Source organism: Mus caroli, unplaced genomic scaffold, assembly GCF_978045245.1.
Source record: "Mus caroli unplaced genomic scaffold, Mus_caroli_1 scaffold_1, whole genome shotgun sequence".
NCBI classification, from domain to species: Eukaryota; Metazoa; Chordata; class Mammalia; order Rodentia; family Muridae; genus Mus; species Mus caroli.
Genome location: NW_028227256.1, coordinates 190,809,374 through 190,828,036, shown reverse-complemented (window position 1 = coordinate 190,828,036; position 18,663 = coordinate 190,809,374). Strand labels below are relative to the sequence as shown.

The following is an 18,663-nucleotide window of genomic DNA, read 5'->3' as shown; positions in this document are numbered from 1 at the left end:
TGCTCAGACAAACCAAACCAAACTGAATAGACCTTCGTTGAGAGGGAATCTGGCACCTCCTGGGTGCAGAGACCTGTCCATGGTCCTGACCGCTTGTCCAGCCGCTCTGGAAGCCTGGTGAAGGCTGGCTGCTGAGGCAGCTCGCTGCTCTCTCTCTGCACCTGTTGGGAACGTCCGCCTGAGACCCTGCACCGGCTGGGGGGGAGGGGGTTGGGGGAGGTGGGGGCGTGGCCAGCAAGAGGCGGGCGTGGCGGGTCAGGGTGGTAGGCGGGGTTTTGGGTTATTTCGGGGGCGGGGCCTGAGAAGGTAGGTGGGAATGGGTTAAGTCGAGGTTGTGGGCCAAACTATAGTTGTTGCGAGGGGCGGGGCCTAGAGGGGCCGGGGGCGGGGCGGTGTCACGTGCCGACGGTGAGCGACTGTGGAAGGTTCCGCTTCCTGCGCCGCCTGCTCCGGAGCTCCGACCCCACCCCGCCGCCCCGCCCCGGCTCCTGGAGGCCCAGCTGCCTGGCCCCGGGGCGTTCCCGCCCCTCTGGCCGGAGGCCTAAGAAGAGCAAGCTCCTGCACTTACCCCCGTTCTCCCTGCGTGGTTGGTGCGGTCCATGGCGAGCGCATCATGGCGATCGAAGGTAAGTGGAAGGCAAGCGATGCGCGGAGAAGACGCCCCGCGAGCGAGCGCAGGGCCCAGGAGGCCGAGGTGCGGGTTGCGGGTCCGGACTGTAAGGGAAGCTAATGCGGGACACCGGCCTAGGCGCGGCGTGCGGCCCTCGCGAGCACTGGCCTACACACTGTGGGCGCTGAGGTACCGAGTGAGATGCTCAGGTACTAAGGCTCTGAAGTACTGAGTGAGATGCTCAGGTACTAAGGCGCTGAGGTACTTAGACGCCAAGTCGCTCAGTCTCTGAGGTGAATGAGGCGCTGAGGTTCTGAGGCACTGAGGAGACTTAGGTACTTAGACACTGAGGTGCTGAGTCTCTGAGGTGAATGAGGCGCTGAGGTTCTGAGGCACTGAGGAGACTCAGTTACTAAGGCGCTGAGGTACTGAGTGAGATGCTCAGGTACTAGGGCCCTGAGGTACCGAGATGCTGAGGTGAATGAGGCTCTGAGGTATTGAGAAGCGCCGTGCTGTTCGGCAGCGGGAGGCTGCCCTTGTGGGATCCGCTCATCCTGCTGCTCCTGTCAGGCTTTCTGGGCCGATGATAACCACGCTGTCCCCTTCAGTTGACGGGTATAGGGGGCCAGGACATCTTCGTGAGGTTAACCCTCTTATCTGACCCTCACAATTGCTTTTTTTCCGGGGAGAGGCAAATGCCTATTTATGACAAACGCACCCAGAAGATTGGCAACAGAAATGTTTCACAAGTAGCTTGATTAGAATTGGATAAGGTAAGTGGCACCGATGTGTATTTTCCTCTTATTCTGAGACCATGGAGCTGGAGTGGAGTGGAATTTGCCTTGCTTTTAAGGAGCATATTGTGCAGTTAGTATCACACAGGTGTGATGCTTACAGCATCTTGTTTTCCATTTTAGATGAGCTCAGTACAAAAAAAGGATTTCCAAAACTTCCCTGCGTGACCTGTACAGGGTACCTGTAGCTGAATCATTACTTGCCTACATTTAATGTGTTCCCCCTCGCACAGTAATTCCCTTAGGTGACTGGTCTCTGTTAGTATACACGCCTGGGGGCTTCTTTAGGATCCAGCCACCAAACTCCAGAATTAACTCAGCTGTGTGTTTCATGTTCATGATTTGCTAAGATGATGGAGAATAAAATCTACCTGTAATCGTTGATGTTCAGAACAGCATGTTCAACCCTTATTCTTCCCAGTACTGTTTATGAGAGCTGGAATTAGGGAGTGAAATTCACTGGTTGACGTAGAATGCTTTATTTTGTCAACAACTTTGTGGAAGGATTTCTTGTAAAGTCATACAAATATAATTTTAAGCAGATGATGAAGGATTAACCCAGATAGGATTCAAATATGATCTCATAATTTGTAATTTCTTATTGTCCGAGTTTTCTTTAGGCTTACATACCTTCTCCTGGCAGCCAAATGTTAGAGCATTTTGCTCTGTGTTTTGTATCTTTAAATAATAGGGTTTGCTAAAGATTCTCTGTATGCTTTTTGTTTTGTTTTGTTTTAGTTTTGATAGCATGGCACATGCCAGGAAGTACCACTGAACTATACCCCCAGCTTATTATTATACCTATAGATTTTTAAAAAAGGTTTTCAAGATACAAATATCAACACTTAGGCTTTCTCTGGTTTGCCAAGGAAAATGTAGTTAATATATTTCAAATAAAGGTTAAGTCAGTCTAACTATGCTTCTTAGCACTTACTAAAATAGATTCTGTTTATATATACCATCCCTACTTTCCTCACCTTTGAGTAGAATCTTAATTACTCAGTGTGGTAATACCATAAGCCAATGTTTCTTTGAAGACCTGCTTGATAGTCATAACTCTAACTGATAAAGGATGACATAGTTACTTAGTAGAAATAATTTATATACATACAGTTCATTCACCTTTTAACTCAATGAACATTTGTTGTATATCAGGTATAGACAATATTCTGAAATAGACTTTGTGGGATCCTCTCTGTTAGAATTTATGTTTTGGTGGGACAGATAATTGTGAGCATGGTTGCAGTATAGTGTATATACCAAGAAATAGACCGTGCATGTTTCCTTTGTATAAAAACATTCAGTGGTGATGACTTCAAAATTAATTTTGAGATAATAAATGTTATACCCTTAAGGTCTTTATATTTGGGGTGAAGTTCTGTTTTGTCAAATCTGCTATTCAGCAACTTTAGTCTAACCCCATCCTATTTTTCCTTTCTAAAGCAATAATTAAAATACAGTGTGTGTGTGTGTGTGTGTGTGTAAGATCTCTTCCATTTGAAGATAACAACCATATGCTCCTTTGCTTTAAAAATTGAAATATAGTAATGGACAATTTTATTCCACTTGTATATTGAAGCTGTTATAACCTTGCATAATTTTATAAATGTAGCTTACTATTAGAATGACCTTTTTCTGTAACTTCTTGTGGGTTCAAATGAGATTGTATTCAACCAAAAACTATACACTGTTTTACTTGGATTACTGACTCTGGCTATGTCTGCAGTCCTTTGCAAAACTAATTGTGTTGTGAATTGAGAATAGGTCTTTGTAGCAGTTTGACATATTTTTTAGTTGCTCTGTTCAATGGTTTAGGCTTGAGTTTAGTACCAACAATTTACTTTCTGTCCGACCTTTCTTTCCTTCTCCTTCCTTCCTTCCTTCCTTCCTTCCTTCCTTCCTTCCTTCCTTCCTTCCTCCTTCCCTTCTTTTCTCCCTCCCTTCTCCCTTCCCTCTTTCTTTCTCTCTCTCTCTCCCTCCCTCCTTCCCTTTCCCTCTTTCTCTCTCTCCTCTCTTTCCTTCCCTCTTTTTCTTTCTTTCTCTCTCTCTCTCTTTCTTTCTTTCTTTCTTTCTTTCTTTCTTTCTTTCTTTCTTTCTTTCTTTCTTTCTTTCTTTCTGTTTTTCAAGACAGGATTTCTTTGTGTAAGAACCCTGGCTGTCCTGGAACTCAGTTTGTAGACCAGGGTGTTCTCAGACTCACAGAAATCCACCTTTTGTTTCCTGAGTTCTGGGGTCAAAAGTGTGGGCCACCACCACCTAGCCTCACTTACATTTCTAAATAGTAGGTAGATATCCTCACTTGGATGATAGCAATCCAAATGTACACCTTATAACATTCAGAATGGTCTTAAGTTGTCTCCTTGTCCACAACTTTTTCCTTCATACTTCTCATACTACCCTATTTTGTGCAAATTCACTGGTTGAGTGGCATATAATATTAGCTGGATATTCAAGTTAGAAATCTGGATATTAACTCCATTTTATAGTTGACTAAGTTCTTTTATCTACATCTCAAATATTTTATTTAGTGTTTACACTTCTGCTCATACACTTAAGAAATGATTTTTTCTTTTAGTTTCATAACTAGCTTTATCTCCCCTGTTCACATTTTTGAGATTATGCACCCACACACATAGAGTGATATTTAAGTTAAACCTAATAAATTGGAATCTTTGATTTATTATTTTTAGAAGGAAGAAAAAAATAATATAGCAAGTTTTTATTTATTAACAAACTTCTAAGGCAGACAAACAAACAAACTTCTAAGATCCATACATATATTCAGAACAATTTTTTATTTTCTAGATTTTTGGATCTAGACTTCATATTCAAAATAGTATTTTGAATTCATCATGAGATAAATATTAATGAAATAATAAATTATTTTTGGTTGTCTCACACAGGAATGCATATTTACAGTTTTAAAAAATTGATCTGCATTGCATACACTAGCAAGACATTGCATACACTAGCAAGATTTTGCTGAAAGGACCCAAATATAGCTGTTTCTTGTGAGAACATGCCGGGGCCTAGCAAACACAGGAGTGGATGTTCACAGTCAGCTATTGGATGTATCACAGGGCTCCCAATGGAGAAGCTAGAGAAAGTACCCAAGGAGCTAAAGGGATCTGCAACCCTATTGTTGGAACAACATGATGTACTAACCAGAACCCCGGAGCTCTTGTCTCTAGCTGCATATGTATCGAAAGATGGCCTAGTCGGCCATCACTGGAAAGAGAGGCCCATTGGACTTGCAAACTTTATATGCCCCAATATAGGGGAATGCCAGGGCCAAAAGAATGGGAATGGGTGGGTAGGGAAGTGGGGGGCGCTATGGGGGACTTTTGGGATAGCATTGGAAATGTAATTGAGGAAAATATGTAATAAAAATATTAAAAATTAAAAAAAAAGAATCTTCAAAAAAAAAAGAATAAAATGAATTATTTTACTACCAAAAAAAAATTGATCTGGTGTAGTCAAAACAGAAGGATTTTAATTTTCATTTAGCTAGAAGATTCAATTAAGTGGCGCTTTTTGTGAGCACATACTTATTGGGATTCATTGTGTTGTGTTAGTAACTTTCTGATAGTCAAAAACCAAAACTTCAATTTGAAGAGTAGTTCATTGGCTGGAAAAGTGAATTAACTTGTCAGTAAATTTAACTTTATAAGGTAAAATTTATATTTAGAAAAATTATTAATTAAATGTGCAGGAATTTATGTGGGTCAAATGAGATACTGTGTTGAGCAAGTTTTTGTTTTATACTTTTTTATTTAGCATGTGGGTGTGTGGCAGAGAGGAAAGGAGGGAGCGGGAGAGAGAGAGAAAGAACATACCGTGGGGCTAGAGGACACGAGGTATGGGCTCTTTCCTTCTACTGTAGGATCTAGTGACTGGACTCAGCTTGCCAGGCTTGTATTATGCTTGTATCCATTGAGCCATCTTGTTTGCCTGACAAGCTAGTGCTGTACAAATAGACATGGCAGTTCTGTGTGATATTGTGGCAATGGTGAGTATGGATCCCAAGTTCAGGCAGGGGGCTAAATGCAGAGAGGACTTGACTGTTCAGATTGTTTTAATTTTACTGTAATTATGCAATTATATAGTAGCAATGCCAATTTAGGAGGGTAACTTAGATGTCTGGAGACCTAACGGGTTTAAAAATAAAAAGGAAAGGACAGTGTGTATCCTCGAGGAAGCTAACATTTATTCTGGAATATTTACACAAGCAGGTTTTTGAAAGTCAATGAATATAGGAGCCAAAGAAGAGAAAGAACATTATACCTTATAATAGCTACCTTTTCTTACCTTACCTTCCACATTAACAAACACAGATTTATAAAGACCATATTAGATGGTGCTAACTTTAGAATTAAAGCCTGGCTCTACCCAGAAAGTGTGTTCATTTATAACACAGCTTTTAAAATTAGGGACCCAAACTAATATGAGAGAATGGCTTAAACTGGGGATTAATCTAAAAATACACCTAGAAGTTAGAGTCTAAATAGGTTAAGGTGATTTGGGGCAGTTGGCAGCATAAACAGGAAATGTTTAAAGTTTTTCCTTATGTACAGTAAGTAGCAGAATCTGCAGAAGAACTTAAAGATTGTGACCACTTTCATGGATAAACATGGGGAAAGAATCTCTAGATGAGATGAAATGTAAGACTTTTAGTTTTTCAGTGTCTGACCATGAAGGAATCAATGAAGCTTATATGTGGAGGTGATAAAGTGAATTTTAAGAAGAACTCTTATAAGAACTAAATCGTGGGTTTAATTCTATCTTTGACACCTGTATGTACTTTGATGGTGCATTTTCCCTTCCATAAACATGTAGGAAAGTAATATTTTATGATTTTCCTCCCGGTCTCAAAAATATCCTAGTTATGTAGTAGGCACATTCACAGTCGTGTGACCATTCATATGCAAAAACATGAAGGTAAACAATCACAGCACACGTGTGCCCCACACTCCTGTTTTCTTATCTTTCTTACTTTTGCCACTGTAGAGGACAGTGCCACATTTGTCTTGTTCTGACATGGCCTGAGGTGACTGATACTGATAACTGAAGTGTTATCCTATATGTATCAATTTCATGTTGCTAAGATGATTATTTCAAGACCAGTGCTCATATTACCTCCAAATACAGTTTTTATGAAGTTGACTTTATTTAAACTACCTTAAAGCATTCAAAAGCAATTTCATAATTTTCTTTTTTTTTTGTATAAGTGAAAAAATTCATTTTAACTTTGTTTTTGTTTTTTGTTTGTTTGTTTGTTTGTTTGAGAGAGAAGGTTTCTTTGTGTAATCCTGGCCATCTTGGAACTAGCTCTGTAGACCAAGCTGGACTCAAATTCACAGAGATCTACCTGCCTCTGCCTCCCAAACTTGGGGATTAAAGGCATATGCCACCCCTGCCTGACTCATTTTAACTTTTTAATTAATTTCATTATTAAGTGCAGTGTTTGAATTTTTTTAACACTAATTAGCAATCTTGAGAAACTTTAACCACTAGAGTTTTACTTTGTTTGTACTATAAAATAATGAGCTAGCTATGTTTGTTTTCAAGTTCTAGTCTCTTACGTTAGTTGTGTGATTTTAAAAATAAGTGCTTTGACAGACTGGAAGTTACCAGCTAACTAAGTTTAAGATGTAGTAATTATTTAACTAGCTTTTGAAACCGAAGTTCTTTTATTTAATATAGGTAAAGTGAATTCTTACCAAAGGGCAGGTGAGAGATAGATAGCTCACTGGATAAGGGTTTTTGCTGCCATGCCTAATGGCCTGAGTTCAATTTCCAGAACCCACATGATGGAATGAGAGCACACACTCCCACACGTTATCCTCTGACTTTCATATGTGCACTGTGGCAAAAATTCATATTCAGGGGCACAATACACAAACCCAATAAATAAGTAAATATTACACACACACACACAGTTTTTCTTGTCATCCCGCAGGGTTTTTGTTTCTTTGTTTTGTTACTACTAAGCATTGTAAGAATTGTTGTTAGGATTAGGGGCATTAGATAAAATAACCATTATATTGAATATATCAAGAGTTTAGTTTTAAGGATTTATTTTTATTTTGAAATAATATGGAGAGAGGATAAGAGAGAGTAAGCTTGTGTGTGTGTGTGTGTGTGAATTTGAATGTATTTGTCCATAAAGGTCAAAAGGTCCATCAGGTCTCCTGGAATTGCAGTTAAAGGTACTTATGATTTATCAAACATGGGTCCCAGGAACTGAACTTTGGTCCTCTACAAGAACAGAATGTAATTTTACCTGCTGAGGCATCTCTTCAACCCAAGAGAATCTTGCTTTTTAATAATAGATGTCAAAAAGTGCAATCTGGTTCTGTAAATAATGTAACTCAAACTTAAGTTATAAATGTTACATTTAGAGAATGTGGTTTAATTACTGTATATCAATATATAGTTCAAGTAACCTATAAAAACATCATAGACCTCAATATAAATTATAGTTATTGTTATCATTTGATTTTTCTAGTATCTTGAAAATAGTCCATTAAAATTGAGTGAATTCTCACTTGTTTGACTAATGTCTTCTCAGTTTTAAAAGATATATTCACTGGTATATTTCACTCAGATTACTGTTTTCACCACTTGTTCTATTGTTGCAAATATCAAAGTGGTCTCTATAGAGTCTATACCATGCCATTGTATATAGATACCACAAATTTGCAGTATTTGTCATTATTTTGGCAGATATATCCAGCAGTTCTTCTTGGTATATAACCAGGAGAAAGGCATGCACATGTGTATTAAAGAGACATACTTAAAAAGGCCTAGAGCAATATTAATACAAACCTAAACTCAAGGCAGTCCAAATGTTTATGAACTGAAGTTTATGTATGTATAAATATACACAGACTTCAGTGTATGCTTATGTGTATTTAAACACAGTGGAATTTTGCATAGCAGTGAAAGTGAATGAATCACAATACAGTAATCAAGTAATAATCACAAATGTACTGGAAATAGTAAGACTCAACAGTATCTATTTAGCATTTCATTTGTATACTATAAGCAGATGAAGCAGCCTTACTGCCTGAACTCAGGAGAGTTTATCTTTTGTAGATATGGCAGTGCTTATGAAGATGAGTAGATTCAGAATTGGTGGCTAACTGCTATGTCTGGCCTTGGTTTGCATGTGTTGTGATAGCTGATTGCATAGGGCTTTATAGATGTGTGTACTTTCCTGTATTTGTATTTTCCTAACCACTAGAGATGTGATAAATGATATTAGGAAAAAAAAAACTTCCAAAGAAGTAAGAGGTTTTTTTTAGGGGGGGTGGGAGCACGGGGCTGTAATATTATTATTTTTATCATGTTGTCTATTACGTTTGCCTTCTTAGAAATTTGTAAGAGTGGGTAGCTGAGGGTGGGGAAGGGCCACACTTCCCTTTATAGCTTATATAATATAACTGATGCTTGTACAGAGTTGATGTTTGAAGTTAGGGCTCAGGAACAAAATGTGTCCTCTCTTACTATGCTTCCTTACAGATGACAGGAAGGGGCGCATAGGAAATGATGATAGAATTTTCTCCTCTCCTTTCCAACTGGATAGCCTACTGAATAAAGGAAGCGTCTTTGTTCCAAAAATTATAAAGCCTTCATTTCTGGATTATTCAGGGAAATCAGTCTGTTCTATTTAGTTTCACTAGCCTTCAAGAAAATAATTAGGGAGCTTTTTTCTAAGATCATTTTTAGGTGACTGTTTAGCATGGTTCTTTGTAATAGTCAATTTGAGGCCATTTTCTTCATTTTGGTTGCCAATAAACTTTTTTTTTTCTTCTTTTTTTTTAATAGGTGGAGAGAGAACCTGTGGAGTACATGAACTTATCTGTATTAGAAAAGGTAGGCCAATCCTCTCCATGGATATTTAAATATTGAGTGCTTCCTAGGATATAGTAAATTTTAGTATGATAATTTGGATATATAAGGCATATAATTTGATAGATATCAACTCTCATTTGTATATTATAAATTTGAGCATACCTTGAATCCATGTTGCTTATTATGTAGCTACTGAGGGTTACATATTCCATTTTGACGAACTAATAAAGTCTGGTTTCTATCTTTTAAAAAAAAATTTGGTATGAGTAGGCAGAGAACAGAGGGTTTGATTTCTATTCCCTTTCAGAATCTGGATGCTGGGTACTTTGGGTCTAAAATTGGCTTCTGTTCTGTTACTGTACCCCATCAGAGAGATATGAGCAATTGGTTGAAATTGAAGTTGGGAATATTTACAAAGATCACACAACCCCAAGACACGAACAACTGCCTGTGCTTCCTTAGAAGGAGCTACCTGGTAACTTGGCAGCTCAACAAGATGGTCCAGGTGTTAGGTGGGAGGCAAGGAGCCAGGTGTTCTCTAGGTTTTTGGAAACCTTGGGGCCTCCTAGTTCATTAGGAGAGATCACAGATCTGAGTCCTCCCTCATTCCCGGACTGCTCCTGCCTTAGTCTCAGCAAGGAACATTTCTTTCCTCTCTTTAACTGAGCTGGCCCTCCTGAGTTTGGCCAGAAGCCCCAAACAGTTATTCACCCTGACCTTTCACTTTGCGGAGGATGGAACAGTGTCTGTGACACATGATGTGACTGACATGCCAGTGAAATGTCAGTTACTTTCACTCTTGACAGCTCTGGAAAATCCTTAGCTGCTTTGGAATTGAAAACATTTATTTTTTAAATCTTTTTGGGTGAATACATGTGATTATCGTTGATATGGTTATTGCTGACTAGTTTGTGGGCCACTGCCTATAGTTGCTGTCGTTTAAAGGCAATCTTCTTTCTTTATTAACGTGTAGGTTATTGTGTCTTTCCTCTGGTACTGGAAAGGCAGAAACTGATGTCAGTTTTCTTGATTTGTGCATCTTCCCAAAAATGGGCAAGAGCAAATTTGTATATTTCATGAAATATTTTTACTCTTGTGTTACATTTTATTTTTGAGTATTAAATTTTAATCCTATTGAGAGTTTAAAATAATTTTATAGATGTTATCCCACTAAAATTTTTGAAACCTTATTTGATGGGGCAGCAAAAATCCAACAAATCATTTGGAATCACACCTTGATCATAGCCCAAAGGTTGGTATCAAAAGCAACTGAAGCAGTAGTCAGGTAAAGAAGGATTCAAGACAAGACTAGAGACAGCTGGAAGGAAGTGAGTGGAGCATAGAGGACTCTAAGAATGCTAGGGAAAGGTTATCAGGATAGCTGGTGATCTTAATAGACCACTTAACTTGCCGAATGGTCTTCCTCTTACTTAGGGTAGTGTGCAGAGTCTTGCTCACATCACTCTGTCTTAAACTAGCCTTCCCCTTCTCTTTGTGCCATGGAATCTTCATTCTGTGCTCATTTACTCATAAGGTCTCAGATAGCTCAGGGTGGCCTTGAACTTACAATGTAGCAAAGAAAGATTCTGAACTGATCTACCTCCACTGGTCAAGAGTTAGGATTAGAGGTGTGTGTTGGTGCCATGTCTGATTTTATGGATTGCTAGGGATTGATCCCAGGGCTTCATGTACGTTAAGCAAGTACCCTACTGCTGAATTATATTCTTAGCTCAGTGAACATTTAAAACAGTTATTCACATTGTAGTTACTTCTTGAAAAACATTTAGATCTGTATCTATTTATTAATATTAATATCAGTATTAATTAATGCTGATATTATTATTAATAAAATTTAGATATGTATCTTATGCATTTAATAGTATCCTATTCTAAATGTTTCATAACTTTTTAAACATTCAAGACTGAAGGCTAACACTTCTTCATTTTAAGCTAGACTTACATAGACAATAACATATGAAGGTTATATAAAGGAGAAATATTGTAATCAGTGCCAGTTATTCTTATGAAATGAAATTCTTATGAAATCAACCCTTACCTTTTGTTTTTTTGTGGCATTTGTTATATATCCCACACTGGCCTTCAGCTTACGGGGTGTTTGGTGCTGCCATTACATTTCTAAAATTTCTACCTCCACCTTCCAGTGCTGGGATTTCAGGAATGTGCTACCATGCTCTGCTCAACCCTGAGCTTTATTCTCATGTGTGCATTCTGTCTTTTGTTGGCTACTCTCTCTGTCTGCAGCAGCACAGAATATCTGAGGGTGTAGCCCCTGACTAATTCACCTCACCTTCTTTCCCTTCTACTGTTTTTTTTATCTTATTATCCTGTTTCAAATGCTCCTTGAATAAAGCCAGTGTGGATGGCCTTTAAGTCCTTGCTCTTTTATCTCACATCTCAGTCTTTTTATTTGGATGGCTATAGAATAGCAGACTGACTCATCTTAAAGACATGTGGTAATTTCTTAAGTGACCTTCACCTTCCAATGAGCCTGTCGGACTCATCTCAGTTAATAAGTAACACTGTTCACCTAGTTGCTGAGGTCCCAATTTAAGAATATTCCTGTATTTCTATTATTCTCTTCTCTCCCACTTGTAATATGCAGTTGTCAGTTGTACTTGTAGTGTTTTGAATCCATCTTTTCCCCCTGTTTTGTTGCTGTCATTGTAGCCTTGAATATTTTCTTTTGTTTAGGACACTAGATTTTGTTTTGTTTTGTTTTTCTCACTTAAATGCTTACCTTCTTATACTAAGCATAAGTGGTTTTTAAATGTGTAAATTAGCCATATCACTCTGATATGTGGAATTCTGTGGATTTCTATCATACTGGGGAAAAAAATCAAGGCGCCTCCTCATCTGGTCCATAAAACAGACTTCAAGTCCAGCATGTCTTCTACACACCATCAGCTCAGAGGAATAAAATATCTGTATAAAAATGTATATGAGAACTTACTCCTGGAGACCTGTGAATAGAGGGACTCTAAAGAGGAATTTTGCAAATTTTCTTACCTTGTATATGGTACTCGTCTTAGTTATTTTTTTGTTATGGTGATAAAATACTCTTGGGAAAGCAGCTTGAGGGGAAAAGGGCTAATTTTGGTTCACAGTTCCATGTATAGGCCATCATGGCTGGGAAGTTATGGAGGCAGGAGCTTGAAACATCTGGTTACATTGCATATGCCACCAGAAAACAGGAGATGACTAATGTACCAGCTGGCTTTCTCCTTTTTATGCAGTCCAGGACCCAGGCTCAGGAAATGGTGATGCCCAGTATTAGTGTGGGTCCTTTTACATCAGTTAAGCTAACCAAGATAATCTCTTACAGATCTGTCCAGAGGCTGACCAAAATATTCCAGGTATCCTACCTCTGAGATCCATTCCTGCCATAAAGGAGCTCTGATTGCTGGCTTTCTCTTAAATTCCCACCTATCAACTTATAATAAAGTATTTTTAACCTCAAAATAAACTAAAATAAATAACCCTCACAAGTGTGTCTGGAATCTTACATTCTAGGTGATTCCTAGTTGTCAATGAACAATAGCCATCACGATACCCTTTTGCATTCCCACCAGAAGTACATGAACTCTATGCTCTGTCAGCATTGTCTTTTGGATATATTTTGTTGGTATTGCTGCTGTTAATCTGGTATTAGAAAAATATAGTTCAGTGTCATCTGGATTTTCATTTTTCTTAGGAGAATGCAGTGTCTGAACTCTGTTTGCAGAGTGTATCAATGATCTGAAAGATACCCGAAGAACTTGCTGCTTCAGAAATATCTGCCTACTGTTCTATAGCTTCTCATCCTTTAATATTTGCTAAATTTGGGTGTATATAATCTTTGAAATTTATTGAAAGAGAAAGGTCTTCTAGCATTGTTATCTAAACATATCACCACAATAAATCAGATTATTTTGCTTCCATTGTGGGAATAGGAATTACGGACCTGGAACATGAGACGCAGGACTAAAGGTATGCTATAGACAAGGATGGAAGGTTGGTGAAAAGCTAGCCTGGGACAATCTAGGACAGTGTCCAGAATAGGCAGATCTGAGATGCCAAGGGCAGGCTATTTATAGAACACCAAAGACAAAGTACATCTATTTTATAGTGTAGCTGTTAGCTGTGTGGTGTTCTCTCTGTTTTATCCCAAGTGTAGAGAACACCTCAGCCCCACCCTATTCTTCTTCTGAGGTGGGATAAACAAAGGAAGGCGAGAAGTGAAGAGAAAGGCTATTTAGTAATATTGTCTGCTGTATATGCAGAATGTAAGCCTTTCTATCCCTCTTATGCTACGACTCTACATTGTAAGTTTGGGCTTTCTTTTTTTCTTTCTCTTCCCACCCCATTTCTCCTCTCTCTTATGTATTCTGTGTACACATGTATGTGCAAGTATATGTGGAGGTCAGAGGTCTGTGTTAGGTATTTTCTTGTATTACTCGCTGCTTTGTTTTTGATACAAGATTTCTTACTGCACACAGAGCTTGCTGACTTGTCTAAGTTAGCTGGACAGCATGCCCTGGGGAGTTTGCTCATTTCCCCCTCCATAGCATTAGGATTATAGGTATCTTCTACCAGGTTCAGTTTCTATGTGGGTGCTGGAGATCTGAGGGAATGTCCTCATGCCTGGCAGGGTCGGCACTTTACTAACCCAGCTATCACTCCAACCCCTCCTTTTTTACACCTAAATTGGCTTGTATGTTTACTTTATTGCATCTCCTTCCCCCTGACAGTCATTTACTCTTTCATGAAAGTGATGGTAGAACTGGATTTCAGTGCCTACAAAAGGCAGCAGTGGCAGACAGAGCCAGTTTTAGAAACCTACTGTATATATCCAGTTCTTTTCTTCTGTGGAGGGTGGAAATGAAAAGTATGTTGAAGGCCTGAAGGTTATGAAGCAGAGGTTGGGATTCTTCTGTTACTTGTCTTGTATTTGTTGACATTTACTATTTTACCATTTGTCTAATTGTGGGCACTGTTGTAAGTGCTGGAATTTTGTGGTTAATAAATGACAAATGTTCTCACCGCCTGTGGCTTATAATGCTTGGGCTAACAGGATATAGACAATAAACAAATTCAAAATATCTGAATTGCTGTGAAAACAGTAGAATGCAATGATGTTAGTGGAGTACAGAAGTCACCTGTTAAATTTTGGGCATGCTGACTTCTAGGTGCTCAGTAAACATTGATTGATGATGTCAGAAAGGCATTTGGATATCAAAATCTGGAAATTAGGGTAGGAAATGGGAAATTTGGAGTGGGGACAATATGGTCTGGGGAACCAGGATGCCAGTAGAGGTCACTCTTAAATTGAGTTGTGTAGAAAGGCAAAGATGGCCAAGTGTAGACATGACTTTGACTTATCTAAAAATGAAAACACATTAGTGTGCAGTCTGACTCTGAAGACAATAGTTGATTGCCTTAGTGAATTTAATTTAAAAAGGCATTAATGGTTGCATTAGGGATAATTTAATTTTTTAATGACTTAACCAAAAGCACATTTTCTTATAGAAATATTTCTTCTTTATTGCTTCTAATAGTTTTTCTTTTTTCTTTCTGAGGTTTGTGTTGAGGTTTTGGCAGAGTAAACAAGGTATAATATGTGCCCTGAGCCACAGCTGAAGTGTTAGTCTAACTTCATCTGAAAGTGTTCTCTTTGTCAGGAGCCTTATAAGAATTAGTTTGTGTTAGATCCGTAGCTACAGCAAATCCAAACTGAGAAACATAATTAAGTCTGTTAGCTGTCTTTCTTTCCTGCCTGTTTTCATATCCTAAGGTTTCTCTTCTGTTCCTTTGATTTTTAAATGGTTACACATCTGTGCTTTGGCTGAGGGAGGCGATTTCATGAGTGGCTTTGGAATGGGTTTCCATAATGCTTTTTTGCTGCTTCTTAGCTGGGTGAACTCAGCATGTTGCCTGGCCCTTTATACCACATGGGTTCTCATCTGAATGTAGATTGGGATAGCAGTATTTTATTTCTCATCTGGTTTGTGAATTTTAAACTAGTTAATATATATTAATGCATAAGCTAGCCGATACCTGTAATTGACTGAGAAAACAACAACAAAAAAAGAAAACTATTAACAAGGTTAACAGTTTAGTAACAATGAAAAAATCAGGCATTATTTCATTTTCCTATACATTTCTTTGACCTAGTATAGTTAAATTTCAGTTTTGGTTAAGTTTTAGAGGTTCTATTTTTTGTGATTAATAGTTTTTGAAATAAAGCTGTTTACACTTCAATTATATTTTTGTACAACCTCATTTCTCTTTTAACAGACCACTTTTTAATGTCATAAATGATATAGATTCTTTTCTTTCATATTCACACATACATAAAAGTGTGTGAAGCATTTATATACTATAGGTAGAATAGTTACTTATATTAATATTGTGTACATGTTTCACCAAAATAATTTTCCTTAAGTTAATTTTATTACAAGTTTTAAGTTATTTTACTTTTATTTTATTGCTTTAATTGTCCACTTTACATCCTCCTTTCTGCCCCCATCCTTATCACACCCCACATAAAATCGTTACTCATCCCACCTCCCCTTCTACTCTGAGAGGGTGGTGGTCCCCTTGGAACTTCATGTCTCTGGGAGGCTAAGTGCTTCCTCTTGCACTGAGGCCAGACAAGGCAGCCCAGTAGAAGAAAATATCTGCCATAACTAAATAAACACATTGCCCATATTACATTTTAAAATTACTTACCTATGGAGAAAAGTACAAATATTAATATTTTATTTACCTATAAGATATACAGAATCTATGGTCAAGATATTTAGTACATTGAAGAGCATTATATGGGCTGATCATAAGCACGATATAGTGTATGAAATAACCAAAGAGTTATCAGAGCATCTGTCTTTCAGTTTCATTGCTGTGAAGTGATACCACAACCAATGCAACTCTTATAAAAGCAAACATTTAATTTGGTCTGGCTTAGACTTTCAGCAGTTCAGTTCCTTGCCATCATGGCAAGAAGCATGGTAACAGACAGACAGACATCTTGGTGAAGAAGCAAAAGTTCTACACCTTGATCGGAAAGTAGCCAGGAGGAGATTGGAATTCCAGATGGGGCATAGCTTCAGCTTTTTTTTTTTCTTAAAATTTTTTATGATTTAAATGTGTTTTATACATCAAACATATTAATAATATTGAGTATTTGAGAATACATAAAATTTTGTTCAACTTTTATATTCATATCCTAAAAATATCATTATGAATATTTAATAATATCCATAACTGAGGATCCTACATCTAATGTTGAATACTAAATTGTTTCAAAACATACAAAATATTCTTTGGGAATTGAGCATAGTAAAAGAGCATAAAATATTAAGCATGAATCATTAAGAAATATATTCAGGCCCATTGGACTTGCAAACTTTATATGCCCCAATATAGGGGAATGCCAGGGCCAAAAGAATGGGAATGGGAGGGTAGGGAAGTGGGGGGCGGTATGGGGGACTTTTGGGATAGCATTGGAAATGTAATTGAGGAAAATATGTAATAAAAAAAACAATGAAAAAAAATACATTATGGCTGGTAAAAAAAATATATATATGCTATTAAGTAATAGAAAACTAATAGGATATTCTAGAAATAAAAGAAAAACCCTCTGGAAAAAAAAAAAGAAATATATTCAAAGGGCTTTATATGATACCACCTGACATAGTTAGAAAGTATTTAAAACACATTATGTATCTGTGTACATTGTCTAACAGTCAGTTTACTTAAAAAAGATTATCCGTGTTTCTAGGAGAAAAATTATTTTATCAGCAAGTATATTTTAAAAATTTCAAAATAGCAAAAACTCTTTGAAGTTAAACATTAAGGAAATGATAATTTCGAGCACAGTGAGAAAAATTATCAATAATATTTCCATGATGAATATAGAACATGATTTTAATATTTTCAACTTTTGATATTCAACAAACAGAATAGTTACTTTAAGATATACTTTGAGCCGGGCGTGGTGGCGCACGCCTTTAATCCCAGCACTCGGGAGGCAGAGGCAGGCGAATTTCTGAGTTCGAGGCCAGCCTGGTCTACAAAGTGAGTGCCAGGACAGCCAGGACTATACAGAGAAACCCTGTCTCGAAAAACCAAAAAAAAAAAAAAAAAAAAAAAAAGATATACTTTGTTGTTATGTCTCCCTTTTCAATTCTGATTTTATTAATTTGGATACTGTCTCTGTGCCCTCTGGTTAGTATGGCTAAGGGTTTATCTATCTTGTTGATTTTCTCAAAGAACCAGCTCTTGGTTTGGTTGATTCTTTGTATAGTTATTTTTATATTTGGTTTGATTATTTCCTGCCTTCTACTCCTCTTGGGTGAATTTGCTTCTTTTTGTTCTAGAGCTTTCAGGTGTGCTGTCAAGCTGCTAGTGTAAGCTCTCTTAAGTTTCTTTTTGGAGACACTTAGAGCTTTGAGTTTTCCTCCTACCACTGCTTTTATTGTGTCCCATAAGTTTTGATATGATGTGTCTTCATTTTCATTAAATTCTAAAAAGCCTTTAATTTCTTTATTTCTTTCTTGACCAAGTTATCATTGAATAGACCGTTGTTCAGCTTCCAGGTGTATGTGTGCTTTCCCTTGTTTTTGTTGGTATTTAAGACCAGCCTTAGTCCATGGTGATCTGATAGGGTACATGGGATTATTCCAATCTTCTTGTATATGTTGAGGCCTGTTTTGTGAGCAATTTTTTGGTCAGTTTTGGAGAAGGTACATGAGGTACTGAGAAGAAGGTATATTCCTTTGCTTCAGGATGAAATGTTCTATAAATATCTGTTAGATCCATTTGGTTCATAACTTCTGTTAGTTTCACTATGCGTCTGTTTAGTTTCTGTTTCCATGATCTGTCTATTGCTGAGAGTGAGGTGTTGAAGTCTCCCACTATTATTGTGTGGGGTGTGATGTGTGCTTTGAGCTTTAGTAAAGTTTCTTTTATGAATGTGGGTGCTCTTGCATTTGAATAATAGATGTTCAGAATTGAGAGTTCAGCTGGGTAGATTTTTCCTTTGACTAGTCTGAAGTGTCTGTCCTTCCTTATCTTTTTTTGATAACTTTGGTTGAGAGTTGATTTTGTTTGTTATTAGAATGGCTACTCCATCTTGTTTCTTGGGACCATTTGCTTGAAAAAAATTGTTTTCTAACCTTTTACTCTGAGGTAGTGTCTGTCTTTGTCACGGAGGTGTTTCCTGTATGCAGAAAAATGCTGTTTACATATCCAGTCTGTTAGTCTATGTCTTTTTATTGGGGAATTGAGTTCATTAATGTTAAGAGATAATTGAGGAAAAGTGATTGTTGCTTCCTGTTATTTTGTTGTTAGAGGTGGAATTATGTTTGTGTGGCTATCTTCTTTTGAGTTTGTTGAAATGTT

The 18,663-nt window shown here is 37.7% G+C and overlaps 1 protein-coding gene across 3 annotated transcripts in view; it reads left to right on the top strand.

Annotated features, from left to right (window-relative positions):
* The first annotated feature begins 444 nt into the window (after positions 1 to 444).
* The window catches only part of Syt14 (synaptotagmin 14), a 145,502-nt gene continuing 127,283 nt past the window's right edge, over positions 445 to 18,663 (top strand). Inside the window, exons 1-2 of one of the 3 annotated variants that reach the window (XM_085844001.1) lie at positions 445 to 626; positions 9,235 to 9,282. In XM_085844001.1, the coding sequence (XP_085700127.1) occupies positions 614 to 626; positions 9,235 to 9,282 (61 nt within the window). In that variant the 5' untranslated portion in view covers positions 445 to 613. The remainder of the gene's footprint in view (positions 627 to 9,234; positions 9,283 to 18,663) is intronic. The other 2 variants (XM_021173063.3, XM_021173070.3) reach the window with 2 other exon arrangements.